This window comes from Panthera uncia, chromosome B1, assembly GCF_023721935.1.
Source record: "Panthera uncia isolate 11264 chromosome B1, Puncia_PCG_1.0, whole genome shotgun sequence".
NCBI lineage: Eukaryota > Metazoa > Chordata > Mammalia > Carnivora > Felidae > Panthera > Panthera uncia.
The window spans coordinates 121,600,591-121,615,876 of NC_064811.1; the positions used below are offsets into that span (position 1 = coordinate 121,600,591).

General features: G+C 39.7%; 1 protein-coding gene and 1 long non-coding RNA gene across 5 annotated transcripts in view; one reads left to right on the forward strand and one right to left on the reverse strand.

Moving 5' to 3' along the window:
• SLC10A7 (solute carrier family 10 member 7) overlaps nucleotides 1-13,977 on the reverse strand; it is a 251,551-nt gene extending 237,574 nt beyond the window's left edge. For 2 of the 4 annotated variants that reach the window (XM_049632259.1, XM_049632258.1), the window contains exons 1-2: nucleotides 13,523-13,957; nucleotides 4,588-4,670 (exon numbers count right to left, since the gene is read on the reverse strand). In XM_049632259.1, the coding sequence (XP_049488216.1) occupies nucleotides 4,588-4,670; nucleotides 13,523-13,622 (183 nt within the window). In that variant the 5' untranslated portion in view covers nucleotides 13,623-13,957. Of the gene's footprint in view, nucleotides 1-4,587; nucleotides 4,671-13,522 lie in introns of all 4 variants that reach the window. The other 2 variants (XM_049632261.1, XM_049632262.1) reach the window with 2 other exon arrangements.
• A 41-nt stretch (nucleotides 13,978-14,018) lies between these two features.
• On the forward strand, nucleotides 14,019-15,050 carry LOC125923741 (uncharacterized). Its single transcript, XR_007458150.1, has 2 exons — nucleotides 14,019-14,197; nucleotides 14,906-15,050. It is a non-coding gene; the product is annotated as an uncharacterized LOC125923741 (long non-coding RNA).
• Nucleotides 15,051-15,286: the final 236 nt, after the last annotated feature.

The window sequence follows — 15,286 nt, forward strand, 5'->3', positions numbered from 1 at the left end:
GAAACAGAATAACTTTTCTGAAAAGTAATTTGGGAATTACTGAAAAGTAATTGGAGGACTATAATACAATTCACATTCTTGAACCCCCAAAATGTTATGTCTAGGTACTTGATCTAAGGATATAATAAGTGGTACAAGCATTTATATGCAGAATTGATCACGACAGCATCATCTATTATAGTAAAATCAGGAAACGAGTTAAAAGTCCAAAAACGGATGAATAATTAAATAAATTAAGGTACAACCAGGCTGTTATAAGATTAAAAACCATGTTAAAACTGTGTTGACAAGCATGTGGGAACACAAGGTCCTTCCCAACTTAACCGATAGGAATATAAATTGGCACAATCTAAGGACAGCAATCTGGCAACTCATTCCTTCAGTCAACAAATACCGAGAGCCCAGCACTGTTCTAGGTACTTGGAGTATCTGTCACAACTTCCACTGCATGTATCATGTGACTTAGCAATTTCACTTCCAGGAAGTAATCCTTCATATTTTCTCCCAAATGTGGGAACATGGGCAATTTTTAGGTTATCCTTTGCAGCAAAACCTAAATGTCCATAAATAGAGGACTAGTAAAATATAGCATGACACATTCATACAACGGAATGCTTTCCAGCATACAAAAAGAAACAAGGAGTTCTCTACGTGTTGATATGAAACAGTCTCCAAGATATGTTTTCTGAGTAAAACAAGACAGGGTGGCAAGCAGTACAAAATACCTCAGCTTGAAGGGGTGCAATGCACATATGTTTTACACAGAAACTATTAACTATGGAAAGATACACAGAAACTATTAACATTAGTTATGTCCACATATCTGATAGAGGGGAGAAAAGAAGACTTCTCATCATGTACACTTTTGTACCGTTTGATTTATGTTCATAAAAGTAAGCAAAATATAAATTTTATTATATATGAAGAAAAATTAAATCAAAATATTAAATTATATAAAAAATTACTATACAGTGTCACATAAGAAAAAAAGATTATATATGTGTACATGTACATGATACTATGCAAGTATATGTATATATATATGTATACTTACATATATATAATTTTTTTAAGTATTTCATTTTTAAATATTCTATGTATAAAACATGTTTAGGAAAAGAGGGACCAAAATCACAGAGATGTTAATGCTAGTTATTTTTATTCTTTCTAATCTTTCTACAATAGGTAAATACCAGTTTTATAATCAGAAAAAGTTATAAAAAACAAAATTTAGTTTAAAAATACTAGCTGATCTAATATATGACAATTATAAACAACTGCCATTGCCTCAGGACAATGGAACAATAAAGAATCCAGCAAAATGAATCACAAAGGCCAACAGTGTTGGGTCATGAGAAGCCTCTTAACAACAGGGAAATAATAGGCATGAAGTATCCCTAAGATTTTAAGACTATCACAAAAACCCAGGGTTATATATTTTCCATAACTTCTTCATACAAACATAAAGATAAAATAAGGTCACAAGGAAAAGAAAAAACAAGTAAACACTGTAACATCCAAAACAGTATTACTCCATACATACCCATACAGAGTTTAGGGCCACGTACTCAAATAAATGCCATCATGAATAATTGAAAAGTTGATTCTGCATCACATTTTATTTATTCACATGTAATACAGGTCAAATTCCATTAAAGTAAACTTAAGTAAAGATACTCCAAATATTTATTATACCAGAATTATCACTGACAGTATCGAGAATTGCTTAAAATCAGGCACTCTGAGATGTAGAAATATTTTCATTTACACACCAATTTCCCTTCTAACCCTTATTTGACCTTCATTTGATTCACTTTCTGAGAAATCAGCTTCATAGTTCTAGGCTGGAAACAAGCAGCATGAACGTAAAGTTTAGAAGTTGCTATATTTACTTCTAAGGTAATAGAACTTCAAAAAATAATCTGTTTAGGAAAATAAGGAAAGACCTGTATAATCTGCCCTACTCAGGACCCTTTCCAGGCCCTGAGCATCTTGCCCATCTTTGGTTCTATCCCAGTGCCAAACACAGTGCTTTGTAGCCACAGGCACCTCATAGGTATTTGTTTATATGAGATTGATCCTGCCACGGTCTATTAAGTGACAAATCCTCTGAAATGGTAGCTCCTAATTAGCTAAACATCAAATATATTTCAAATGTGACCTTACTTGACTTGAATACAATAAATTTTCAGAAGACATTTCAACAGATATTTTAAAATCTAGAAATCAACAGTTATAAGACTTAAGATTTAGCATTAAATCTTTTTAGTATTAACACAGAGTTCTTTATGATTTTAATAAATGAGCAAAACAAATTTTAGAATATACATCATTCCATCAATGAATGGGTAATACTACGTGAAATGTTCAATATAAATCAAACTTGAATGGGACCAATGTGAATGCTCTCAAATAAACTCAAGTCAATAATAACTTACTGTCTCCTGCCTGCAAAAACACACTATTCTAATAAGGTTCAAAAATAGTAGTCCCAGCTGAAATAAACTTAAGATTATTAACTAGAAAACAAATAACAACAAGATTGCTACCTGCTAACTTAAAACCATTGGTTCAGTTGCCCAGGAAATTAGCAGGACTTAAAGATGGTTTAACACTATACAATGATGCAATCTAAAACATCTTCAACTGAATGGATCTTGAAAATGACAATGTAATACAGTGAAAAGGGGCATTGGTGGAAGAAATGGCTTTGATGGCTACTTAGATACCGTGATAAAGCACAGGATCAAGGCATTTTATCATTAGATCCAAATTAGCTGGAATACTCTGAAGGTTTCCTAGGTGCTTACAGAAGAATTTGGTCCTTAGAGAAATGCTGATAGCTGTGACGTTCTTCCTTCTTAAACTCCTGCATCCCACAAAGTTGGCTGCTTTACAGAATCATATTAAGCAAGAAGCTAAGGAGTGAGAGAATCAAGTCTCTTGCCAGATTTCTCATGGCATAAGTAACAGCTGTAGCGGTTAAGCAGCCACCAGGGGACATAGTTAGAGCAACATCCCAAGTAGAGGACTTGGGTAAGGCAGCTGCTCACAAAGGGCATTATCCAAGACCAGCAGGAAGACCTCCAAAGAAGAATAGTCCAGCACCATAGGGGTAGCAAGTATTTTTCTGTATCACTAGGCCCCACATTTGAGAACCAGTAGAATGAAGGTGGTGACAGAAAAAGCCTGCGCCCTGTAAGCACTGATCATAGTCCTTTCATGTCAATGTAATTTGTGAAAACTAGAATTTAACATATTTAGGAAATCTCATCCTATGTCAGTTATTTTCAATAGTAGTGAGACTATTCAGGATTTTTGAGACATAATTTCACAGATACCACACATGGATCCCATCTATCTAAAAATAATGCTCCAATAAAAACATTTATACCAACCAGATAACTACAGAATACATAAATTTACTAAAACCGTATTTTTTCCATGTTGCTACTAGGATGGTCCTTGTAACTAAATTTGGTCGTCATTCCAATCACACTTAAAATAAAAAATAAGTAAAGCAAAACATGATGCTGAAACAAAATTTTAACTTATAAAGCTATTTCCAAAAAAAAAAAAAATCCTTGCATAGTAAGATTTCCCTATCTACATAAGAATAAGCATCTTAGAATAACAACTTTAAAAATCCTAAGTAATTTCTTCAAGAGCAAATAGGTATTTTTTCCTATATTTTTCTTCTCCTTTTTTGTTATAAGCCAAAAGAGAATCATAAATTCTACTTATTCCTCTCTTGAATGTTAAAAATGTCTGATTTCTTTAATTCTGGGAGAATTCCATGTTCAGCGACACAATGATCAATAAATAACATTAACTATATATCTTCATGATAAATTGTGACATAGTATGAAAAATCCCAATTTTTTCTTAAAATACTTATTAATATTTAATAGATATACCAGCAAAAAATATACATTAAAAATACAAATTGGTGGGGCGCCTGGGTGGTTCCGTCAGTTACGCCTCCGACTTTGGCTCAGGTCATAATCTCACTGTTGGTGGGTTCAAGCCATGCATCAGGCTCTGTGCTGACAGCTCAGAGCCTGGAGCCTGCTTGGGATTCTGTGTCTCCTTCTCTCTCTCTGCCCCTCCCCTGCTCATGCTCTGTCTCTCTCTGTCTCTCAATAATAAATACATGTTACAAAAAAATTGTTTTAAATACAAATTGGTTAAAAGTTGTAACAGGCATCACTTGAGCAGCATGAGTCCTGAGAACAAAAGTTATGGAAACCCAACTAAACATCAACTCAAATGTGCCACAGCAGTCACCATCATATTGACCACCATAATCTGAGGAAGACCTCAAGTGGATGCTTCATTCAGTGCAGTTGCTGTATTAAAAACATACCCATTATAACCACACCCTCAGGGTCCATTTTGTTCAACTACAAAATTTCTATAATAGGTAGGTTCAAAACACAAGTCCTTTGCTGAAGTCATCTTCTATTGTAGTGAAGCTTTTGGACCATAGTTACATACATCTTTACAAAAGGATTCTGATATTTCAAAATAATAAGCAAAAATTAAATTTTTCTCCCTGCTTTTGATATGCCCCATAGGTGACAGTACCTCTGTTTTTAATGATAGTCCACTGTTAAAGAATATTGTTGCAACAGCAATGTAGGAGACCGTTATTTCTGGCTTCAGTGGTCCTAAAGAGAGAGAAACAAGTTACTGTTAGATAAGAATTTCCAGTAGATAACTTGGTATGAAAGAAGAATCCATTGAGGGAGGGCAAATAGTACTTCAAATCTTAGTGTTACCCTTACTATACTACTGTTCTGAAGAGTTAAGTATTTGCTGTGATGCAGTCTAGCTCCAAAAGAGATTTTCCAGAAGGCAAGGACCATGCCTATCCAGTTCAGCACAGTATCCTCAGACCAGCAGAATAAAAATAAACTGCTCTCATATAGGAGAGCAAATAGGCAACATCCCTCAGTATGACGTCTAATTGTATCTACCACAGTATCAGTGCTTATACAACAATCAAAATTCCCCAAACTAGGAAAAAAAAAAAAAGAGAGAGAGAGAGAGAGAAAGAGAGAATCAACGGAAGAAGTTCCCTTCTGTTTAGTAGTCATTCTACAAAGTCATTCTACAAAGATGTACTGATGTACATATGCATATATGCATATATGTGTATATATATATATATATATATATATATATATATATAAGTTTATTGTCAAATTGGTTCCATACAACACCCAGTGCTCATCCCAAAAGGTGCCCTCCTCAATACCCATCACCCACCCTCCCCTCCCTCCCACCCCCCATCAATCCTCAGTTTGTTCTCAGTTTTTAACAGTCTCTTATGCTTTGGCTCTCTCCCACTCTAACCTCTTTTTTTTTTTTTTCCTTCCCCTCCCCCATGGGTTTCTGTTAAGTTTCTCAGGATCCACATAAGAGTGAAACCACATGGTATCTGTCTTTCTCTGTATGGCTTATTTCACTTAGCATAACACTCTCCAGTTCCATCCATGTTGCTACAGAGGGCCATATTTCATTCTTTCTCATTGCCACGTAGTACTCCATTGTGTATATAAACCACAATTTCTTTATCCATTCATCAGTTGATGGACATTTAGGCTCTTTCCATAATTTGGCTATTGTTGAGAGTGCTGCTATAAACATTGGGGTACAAGTGCCCCTATGCATCAGTACTCTTGTATCCCTTGGGTAAATTCCTAGCAGTGCTATTGCTGTGTCATAGGGTAGGTCTATTTTTAATTTTTTGAGGAACCTCCACACTGTTTTCCAGAGTGGCTGCATCAGTTTGCATTCCCATCAACAGTGCAAGAGGGTTCCCGTTTCTCCACATCCTCTCCAGCATCTATAGTCTCCTGATTTATTCATTTTGGCTACTCTGACTGGCGTGAGGTGATATCTGAGTGTGGTTTTGATTTGTATTTCCCTGATGAGGAGCGACGTTGAGCATCTTTTCATGTGCCTGTTGGCCATCCGGATGTCTTCTTTAGAGAAGTGTCTATTCATGTTTTCTGCCCATTTCTTCACTGGGTTATTTGTTGTTCGGGTGTGGAGTTTGGTGAGCTCTTTATAGATTTTGGATACTAGCCCTTTGTCTGATATGTCATTTGCAAATATCTTTTCCCATTCCGTTGGTTGCCTTTTAGTTTTGTTGGTCGTTTCCTTTGCTGTGCAGAAGCTTTTTATCTTCATAACGTCCCAGTAGTTCATTTTTGCTTTTAATTCCCTTGCCTTTGGGGATGTGTCAAGTAAGAAATTGCTACGGCTGAGGTCAGAGAGGTCTTTTCCTGCTTTCTCCTCTAGGGTTTTGATAGTTTCCTGTCTCACATTCAGGTCCTTTATCCATTTTGAGTTTATTTTTGTGAATGGTGTGAGAAAGTGGTCTAGTTTCAACCTTCTGCATGTTTCTGTCCAGTTCTCCCAGCACCATAAGAACAACATGCTTTTAAAAGATGTAGTTCTGAGAAAATGCCATTTTGTACTTATATACCAGTGGTTCTCCAGCAGGAGCAATTTTGCCTCCTATAGACATTTGGCAATGTTTGGAAACTCTTTTTTGTTGTTATAATTCAGCAAGTGGGGGGGTGTTACTGGCATCTAGTAGACTGAGATCAGGAATTCTGCTAAACAACCTGGAAAGCACAGACAGGACAGACCTCCCAACACCAAAGAATTACCATGTCCAAAATGTCAATAGTGCTGAGGTTGAGAAACACTGGCATATGCCAACACATCAAAATCTGATCATTTCATATTTGACATTCTATTCAGCCCTCTCGTGCTGAGCTGAATAGTGTCCTCCAAAATCCATGTCCCCCCAGAACTGATGAATGTGACCTTATTTGGAAATTGGTTCTTTGCAGATGCAATCAAATCAAGATGGGGTCTTACTGGATTAAGGTGGACCCTAATCCAATGACTGGTATTCTTAAAAGTATAGGTAAATATGAAGACACAGAAAGATGGCCATGTGTAGACTGAGGCAAAGCCTGGAATTGTATTACCATAAGCCAAGAAACACCAAAGACAATTGGCAACCAGCCCAAGCCAGAAGCCAGGAAGGATTCTTCCCTAGACCTTCAGTGAGAGCATGGCCCTTAGCTTCAGAATTCTAGCCTCTAGAATAATTTCTGGAAAATAAATTTCTGTTATTGGAAGCCACCCAGTTTGTGTTTCTGGTGTGGCAGCACAGAAAACTAATACACTCCCTTAAGCAAAATAACAGGACCACATTCATGGCTCTTCCATTCCCTGCAGCCCTCCACCATACCCACAGGTACTGCTCAATAAGTAAGACCAAGCTCGGGAAAAATCACCATTCAGTCAACAAATGCTTACTAAGCATCTACTATATTTTAGGTATTTGTAGTATCTCAATGAACAAAAAGAAACAAAGATCTCCTCAAACATGGCAAGAAATTCTTATATATACGTGGTATTTACACAAATTATTTTGTTGAGATCTGAGAAAAGGGAGCAAAAGGAAGAAGGCAAGAGCAAAAGGCATTACATTTCAGGGCAGTAAAAGTGCTCCAAAACTTAAAAAGAGGTGCATTTTTTATACTTGTGAGTGAATCTGTCTCTGCAGCTCACACTTAGAAATAATATTTCCTCTACAACTGAGGAAGATGATTCAGGAACAGATTTTAAAGTCAAGGAATCCAGCTTGTTTTGGAAGTAAACGTCTTCCACGAATTTTAAATACCTTGTTTGTTCATTTGTTTGTTTGAACTCATTTTTATTTTCCTCCAATTCCCTGCTTTTTATGAGACCCTATTCTTATCAAGTACACCTCTGCCCACAGCGGTACCCCAAAATTTCTATAAAGGATGGGTTAAAATTAGCAATGTGGTTGTAAGGTAGAGCCAGGGAATGTGGCCAAAGATGTATCTCCACAGCAAGCGCATGGCATTTACTTAGATTGCATGTTTCTTTGGGGGCAGCTACAGCATCTGCTTTAGTTGGCCAACAATTATATGTTTTAAGAAGCTAACCCTTCCCACATTCCATGCATAAATACATAAATACACATGATAACTATGAACTACTTGGCATGATTCCAGGCTTTTAGTGTTTTAAAGCTTAGAGATGGGGCACATTGTCTTTTATATTAGATGCACATCTAAACAACTTTAAGCCATGGAAGAACATGGTGAGGACATTTCATGGCTTCCTACAATGTACGTTTTATTTTATTTATTTTTAAAAAAATTTTTTTAATGTTTATTTCTGAGACAGAGAGAGACAGAGCATGAGTGGGGGAGGGACAGAGAGGGAGGGAGACACAGAATCAGAAGCAGGTTATAGGCTCTGAGCTGTCAGCACAGAGCCCGACGCGGGGCTTGAACTCACAAACCATGAGATCATTACCTGAGCCACCCAGGCACCCCTACAATGTATGTTTTATTTTTTTTATTTTTTTTTAAATTTTTTTAACCTTTATTTATTTTTGAGACAGAGAGAGACAGAGCATGAATGGGGGAGGGTCACAGAGAGGGAGACACAGAATCTGAAACAGGCTCCGGGCTCTGAGCTGGCAGCACAGAGCCCGATGCAGGGCTCGAACTCACGGACTGTGAGATCATGACCTGAGCTGAAGTCAGACGCTTAAGTGACTGAGCCACCCAGGCGCCCCTACAATGTATGTTTTAAAAGGGAAGAAGGAATTAATTCTGATTTGGAGAGACCTAAAGCCCCTTTGAGATGTGATCAACTATCAAATTGCCCAAATTGGGAATGGAAACCTAGAAGTCACACAGGGCTGAAATAAACATTTGGTAAATATTTGCACAGAGGTGAGAGTTGAGACTACATATAAAAATGAGATATGAAAAAAAATGAGATTTGGCCCCTCTCCAAGACAATGATTACATCCTCCAAGTCACCAAAATAGATCTGAATAAGACCTGGATCTTCAGGTGGCTATAAAGTTCAAAGTAGAAATACAAGTTTTAACTTTTCCTTTAAATAAAAGAAAAAAAAATGTTGATCAGTAAAAATAGGATAGGAGAGCAAAATCAGGAGAAAAATTACCCAGAAAAACAAGGTAATTTTTGGGCTCCTCAAATCCATGCTTTTAAAGGAGGGGGGGTGGGGGGAGATAAAAGAAAATGATTTGGAATGCTTAAGAATGCAAGGAACTATTACCATTTTATAAAATCTACTCATCACCAAGTAAATTTCATTTATAAACCTATAATCTAAGATATTCATGCTAACACACTTAAGCTTTAACATGTTTCTGCTTATGCTTTTTAATGGAAAAACGAAGCAGTTTCCTTTTAGGATTTATGTCTTATTAATGTCAATAATCTAAATTAAGATGCAAATAGAACTGAGAAACTTACTCTGTACCTCCAAAGAAGTAAACCTTTCTCTTCCCGAGAATGAATAGCACAGTGTTACTCTGGTCAACTCAAAGGTGTGCATAGCTCAGCACTTCCCTGGGTTGCACTGGAACAGATTATCAGCACCTCAAAATCTGCACATTTACATTTACCCTGGCTCTTTATTTTCAACTTTCTTCTACATATTTAAAAATGAAGGGGCGCCTGGGTGGCTCAGTCAGTTGAGCATCCAACTTCAGCTCAGGTCATGATCTCACAGGTTGGTGAGTTCAAGCCCCGCATCAGGCTCTGTGCTGACAGCTCAGAGCCTGGAGCCTGCTTTGGATTCTGTGTCTCCCTCTGTCTGCCCCGTCCCTGCTCATGCTCTGTCTCTCTCTGTCTCTCAAAGATGAATAAATGTTAAAAAATTTTAAAAAAATAAAATAAAATAAAATAAAATAAAATAAAATAAAATAAAAATGAAATGTACCTGAGTAAAAAGAACAGTGAATTAAGAATTAAATTTTCGAGGCTAGTGCATGTTATACTTTTTCTCATTTGGAAAGTCATTCAATGTCTCTAATTTTAGGGTTTCCATTACCTATAAGTTTCCTGCAATATACAACTCACCTATTGGCTATACAGATTGTTTTCAAAGGGAGGTCAGAACACAGGTATGATATGTTAAGTGTAGAAATCTTGCATTTACATATAAAGAGTATAGTCGTTAAAGTATTGATCCAGGTAAAGATGAAGCAAACATCTTAAGTTTAAGACTACCAAAACTTTTCCTATTTAAAAGAATATCTAGAAAACCGTTCTACTGAAAATTGTTCAGGGGTGCCTGGGTGGCTCAGTCAGTTAAGCATCCAACTCTTGGTGTCGTCTCAGGTCATGATCTCAGGGCTTCGTGGGTTGGAGCCCTGCACTGGGCTCTGTGCTGACGATGTGGAGCCTGCTTGGGATTCTGTCTCCCTCACTTTCTTTCTTTCTCTCTCTCTCTCTCTCTCTCTCTCTCTCTCTCTCTCACTGCCCCTCCCTGACTCGTGCTGTCTCTGTCTCAAAACAAATAAACTTTAAAAAAAAACTGTTCAGTCAGTATGAAAGCACTAAAAATCACATCCCTGGGGCACCTGGGTGGCTCAGTCAGTTGAGCTTCCAACTTTGGCTCAGGTCATGATCTCGCGGTTTGTAAGTTCGAGCCCTGCGACAGTCTCTGTGCTGACAGCTCAGAGCCTGGAGCCTGCTTCGGATTCTGTGTCTCCTTCTCTCTCTGCCCATCCCCCGCTTGTTCTCTGTCTCTCAAAAATAAATATATAAATGTAAAAAAAAAATTTTTTTAATAAAAATCACATCCCCAAGTGTACACAGCACATAAATGGAAACTTTGACTAAAAATTACAAGTACAAAGAGGCACTTTAGACCATTCCAAAGAGCAAGATGCAATAGAAACATTTTCAGCAACCATTCCTCTCCTTGTGCCTAGATTTTTGTTGTTTTAACTTGTGAAGCGAAAATGTTATTTGGTACTATTTGGAGGTTTATTTTTATTTAAGAGGTTTCACAGGTGGGAAGGTCAATTAAAAGCTCAACAGAATTATCATGAACTTAGCCTGATAGCCTATATAAGAAATCCCAAGAGGCCTGGGTGGCTCAGTCAGTTGAGTGTCTGACTCTTGATTTGGCTTCAGGTCATGATCCCAGGATTGTGGAATCTAGCCCCACTTCAGGCTCCCCACTGAACATGGAACCTGCTTAAGATTCTCTCTCTCTCTCCCTTGGCCCCTTCCCCTGCTCACACTGTCTCTCTAAAATAAAATTTAAAAAAAGAAAGAAAGAAAGAAATCCTAAGCAATCATTTGTTTTACTTTTTTGGAAAAAGTAACTTTTATACATGGACAGTTATCAAATCATCTGAGTACACTGTTATTTCATATTTGCTGATTCTGCTCTGCGTTTTTAGGCTAAAACTTAAGGCATGGAAAATACCTTTATTGCATAGAACCCTTCTTTACAATAGTTATTCATTTTAAATTATTTTTTGCCAAGAAAATGTGTATGGATTTTGCAACTAGTATGAAATAAAGGGAGAGCCCTGATGTCCAGTGCCTCTTCCTTGAGCACTGACCTCAGGCCTCAGTATCTTCATCAACTGTAAAAGTAGCATGTTAGTTTAAAATACTTAAAGGTTCCTTTTAGTTCTTAACATTCTACTCTTTTTTTTTATGTTTATTTTTTTAATTTTGAAAGAGGAGGGGGGAGGGGGGAGGAGGGAAGGGACAGAGAGAGAGGGAGACAGAATCCCAAGCAGGCCCTGTACCGACAGCTCTCAGCCCAGAGCTCCACACAAGGCTCACCAACTGGTGAGACCATGACCTGAGCCAAAATCAAGAGTGGGACACTCAACCAACTGAGCCACCTAGGCACCCCTTATAATTATTATCTTATAATTAATTAAAGAAATGAATTATCCTGGATTAATGGCACAAGTACCGACAAAAATGGGAAGCATTTCTAAGATACAATAATACACCAAAACTTCAAGAAGCAGAGTCAGAAGGAACAAACAAGATTATAGAATCCATCTTGCACACACCACTTCGAAGAAGCCCTAAGGAAATGATTCCATGTTCAATAACCCTTCTTCTCACAGCATCCTTGGAATGTAAGATAAAACGTATTTCACCTAACCTAGCGTCTGCAGATTTAAAACTTGAAGATAATATATCACCTGTAATTACACCTTAAGGATAAGCAAATAATAGATCTAACACCATAAAATAGAAAGTGTGCTACTGAAGCTAGTTAAGTGTGCATTCCAGATCACCACAAAGACACCCTAACTTGAATTCTGCCTATCCAGCTAGTTCCAGGGACAGAGGGTACTCATTTGGCAGAACTTGAAATACCAGCATTCACAAGTTTGCCAAAAGCTCCAGGAGAAGCTAGGTCAAAGATCTTCAGAAGAAGAAACCATGATGAATATCAGTTTTATTCTCAGTTACATATTCTACACATTTTGTACTAAGTTGAATATAGAAAAAAAATACACAAAAAAGTTTTAATCCTCACAGTCTTTGTTCAAAAAATTCCTTTTAAAATGTTCCCTGAAGCTACTTCTAAATGGAGAAATTGAGGGTGGATGCTTGAATGAACCACTGTTCTAATGAGAGATATTTCACTCCCTTCCATCATGTTTTAACAAAAAGGTACATATAACTGCAAATATCCTTCTGAGCACTTCCTAAAAAATTGTGTGCTCACTTCGGTCCTTATTTGTCCCTGTTGTATGACTGACCGTATTAAAACTGTCAATAAAGGTGAAAGGTGACAAGGTCAAAAAGACAATGAATTGGAGAAATTCAATTAATGTTTATGAAGAAGACATGAGTGTGTAAGGGTGAAACCGCAGGGAGGAGAATAAAAGACTAATGATATTTCCACCAATGCCTACCTCCACATTACACGGCTCCTACTATTCAGAGATCTGAATATGATTTTAGCCTGCCTACACTTCCTTGCCAAAATACACACTGCACATAGTCTAACACTGCCTGTATCTGTTAGAGTACTAGCAACTGAGTCCGGGCAGCACACGGAAGTAGTGTCCTGTAAGGAAAAAGTGCAACGTGTCAGTCGGCTTGGGAGTTTCTGGAGCGGTGGCGATTGCAGCAAATCATCATTCTGCAACATGTGGGCTACGAAGTCTGAGTCGGAGAATGAAGGGGTGTCCCTTTTTCTTTCCCCACCCCCCCCACCTTTTTTTTTTTTTTTAAACATGGGGCCGGTAAGGAGGAGGGATCCGGAAATAGACAAGGTAATGGTGGCCACTCCAAGATAGATAAGGAACTCCTGGCAACCTAGCGTCCCTTGGGATAGGATGCTACTATGAAGGCAAGAGGAGTTAAGTTTCATTCTCAGTAACCTCACTCCCTAACACTAAGGATACTCATAGATTGTTCGCGGAAAAGGTAACCTGCGTTCAAATTCATTTGCCCCATTCCTAGCTACAGTCTCCAAGGCTGACAAATTAAAACAGCAGCAGAATGGGCCAAAGGACACCCTGAGCTGGTCAGTGCCCTTGAGAGAAGCAGACACTTCCCAATTACGGTTTCCCCTCCTTTCCAAGACTCGAAAATTAGTTCTGAAGTGAGAATCGCGATGGAGCGTTCAGAGGTGCAGCACTTACCCCCATTCACCCCTATGGACGGCTCCAGTTTAGCTCCGGCGATCGCCAGCACTATTCCAATCATGAACCATTCTTTCCTCATTCTCTCCAGCAGCCTCATGTTTGTTAGGGTGGGTGGGTTTTGTTTATTTGTTTGGCTTTTTTTCTTTTTAAGCTACGATCGCTTAATCCCCGAGGCGTCTCCACACTTTCCACGGTCCCTCCAGACATGCAGCAGAGCAAGTCAAATTGCCACTTGTAAACTAAAGACCTGGGGGTTGCTCCGGCGGCTTTGAGGAGGGCTGGGAGTAGTAGTATCCAGTGACAGGAAAGTCTCACTGAGCGCCGCCATCACTACCACGCGCCTCATAATAGACGCGCATATTACCACGGCAACTCTGGCCGACGCTCCCAAGTGCAAATGCTCTGAAGCGAACACTTGGGCCAGGTCGGCCAGCGTAGGCGATCGTATAAGGGAAGCTGGCTGCCCGGTAGGGCTGACAGACTCGCTTAACTCCAGGACCTGCAGAACCTCAGGAATGACTGCTACAGGGAGAGACGTTAGGCTTCACAACCACTTAGCCTTATCGAGCGTCTCGCTCCGACAAGCCTTTAGGCACAGCTTCCCACTCTCCTGGAACACATCCACGGAGAAACTTCCTTTTGCTTTGCCATGAGCCTGCGGGAAGGGCTAGCGTGAGTTCTCATTCAGCAGCTGCGGCGGCGGAGTGCGGGGTGGTTTTTTTGGGGTGCGCTTCTTCGGGGCATTACGGCTCTTCCCCGATGCCGCGTTGACGTGTGCGCCGGGGGAAGGGGAGGCCACTCTGAGTCTTCAGGTTCTTGGCTGGAGCTCCGGGAGTTAGAGGCGCTCCGAGCTCTGGTCAGAAACGCGGCTCCTTCTTTAGGAGAGCTTTAGCCCAGAGGACGGGTTGAAAATTGGGCGCGTCGAGCCGACGCCCAAGTCTGCAGGACCCCTTCCTTCCAGCATCCGCGACATCCCTGGAGGGCGGGCGGGACCCACCAGGCCAGTCGCCAGTGGGAAGCTCGGCCCGAGCCCCGTCGCCCACACCGCCCCCCCCCCCCAACCCCCGTAGCGGAGAGGGAGGTCTGCAAGGTTCGTCCCCTCTCGGGCGCTGGGGACCAGATCTTCCTTGGGGGGGCACTGGTGAGTGCTCAGGCTCCCTCCCTGCGAAGCTAAGAGGCAAAGTGAGGTCTGAGCAAGGGAGTCTGGAGGATGCGCGAGTGCAGGGGCTTGCTTGACTCTCAGGGCTTGCCCACCCAAACAGCAGGACACGCGTGGGAAGGGGATCAAAGGCCTCAAGGCAAGAATGGTGAGGAGCCGAATTGAGGGGAGCTCCTGACCTTTTCCATTGGCCCTCGTGCTGTATTCTCTGCTTCCCCCAGTTTCTCCCTTGAGGTGTGTTCTGGCAACCAGTGACATTGATCGTTTCATGGATGGACTTTTCCTTCTAGACCCAGCAGGAGCTTCTGCTGCTCCCAACATGCACCTAAATAAATGACCAAATAAAATACTATCTAACATTTCGAAGTAGTGTGGTGTCTGATGCTTACTTAAATGGGTAACTACGGAACCTCAGGTTTGGAAGAGACTTCTAGGATTGTTCAGTGATGCCGGACTTTGATTCTGAATTTATTCAGAGATTGAAAGAGACTCATTTTGTAATTTCATCTACTTGTTTAGCTCTATCTGATGACATGACTTGCTATCCAAAAACGAAGCCAGTTTTCGCAGTTATGCTACCAGTTGTAGGTTACACAGTGTGG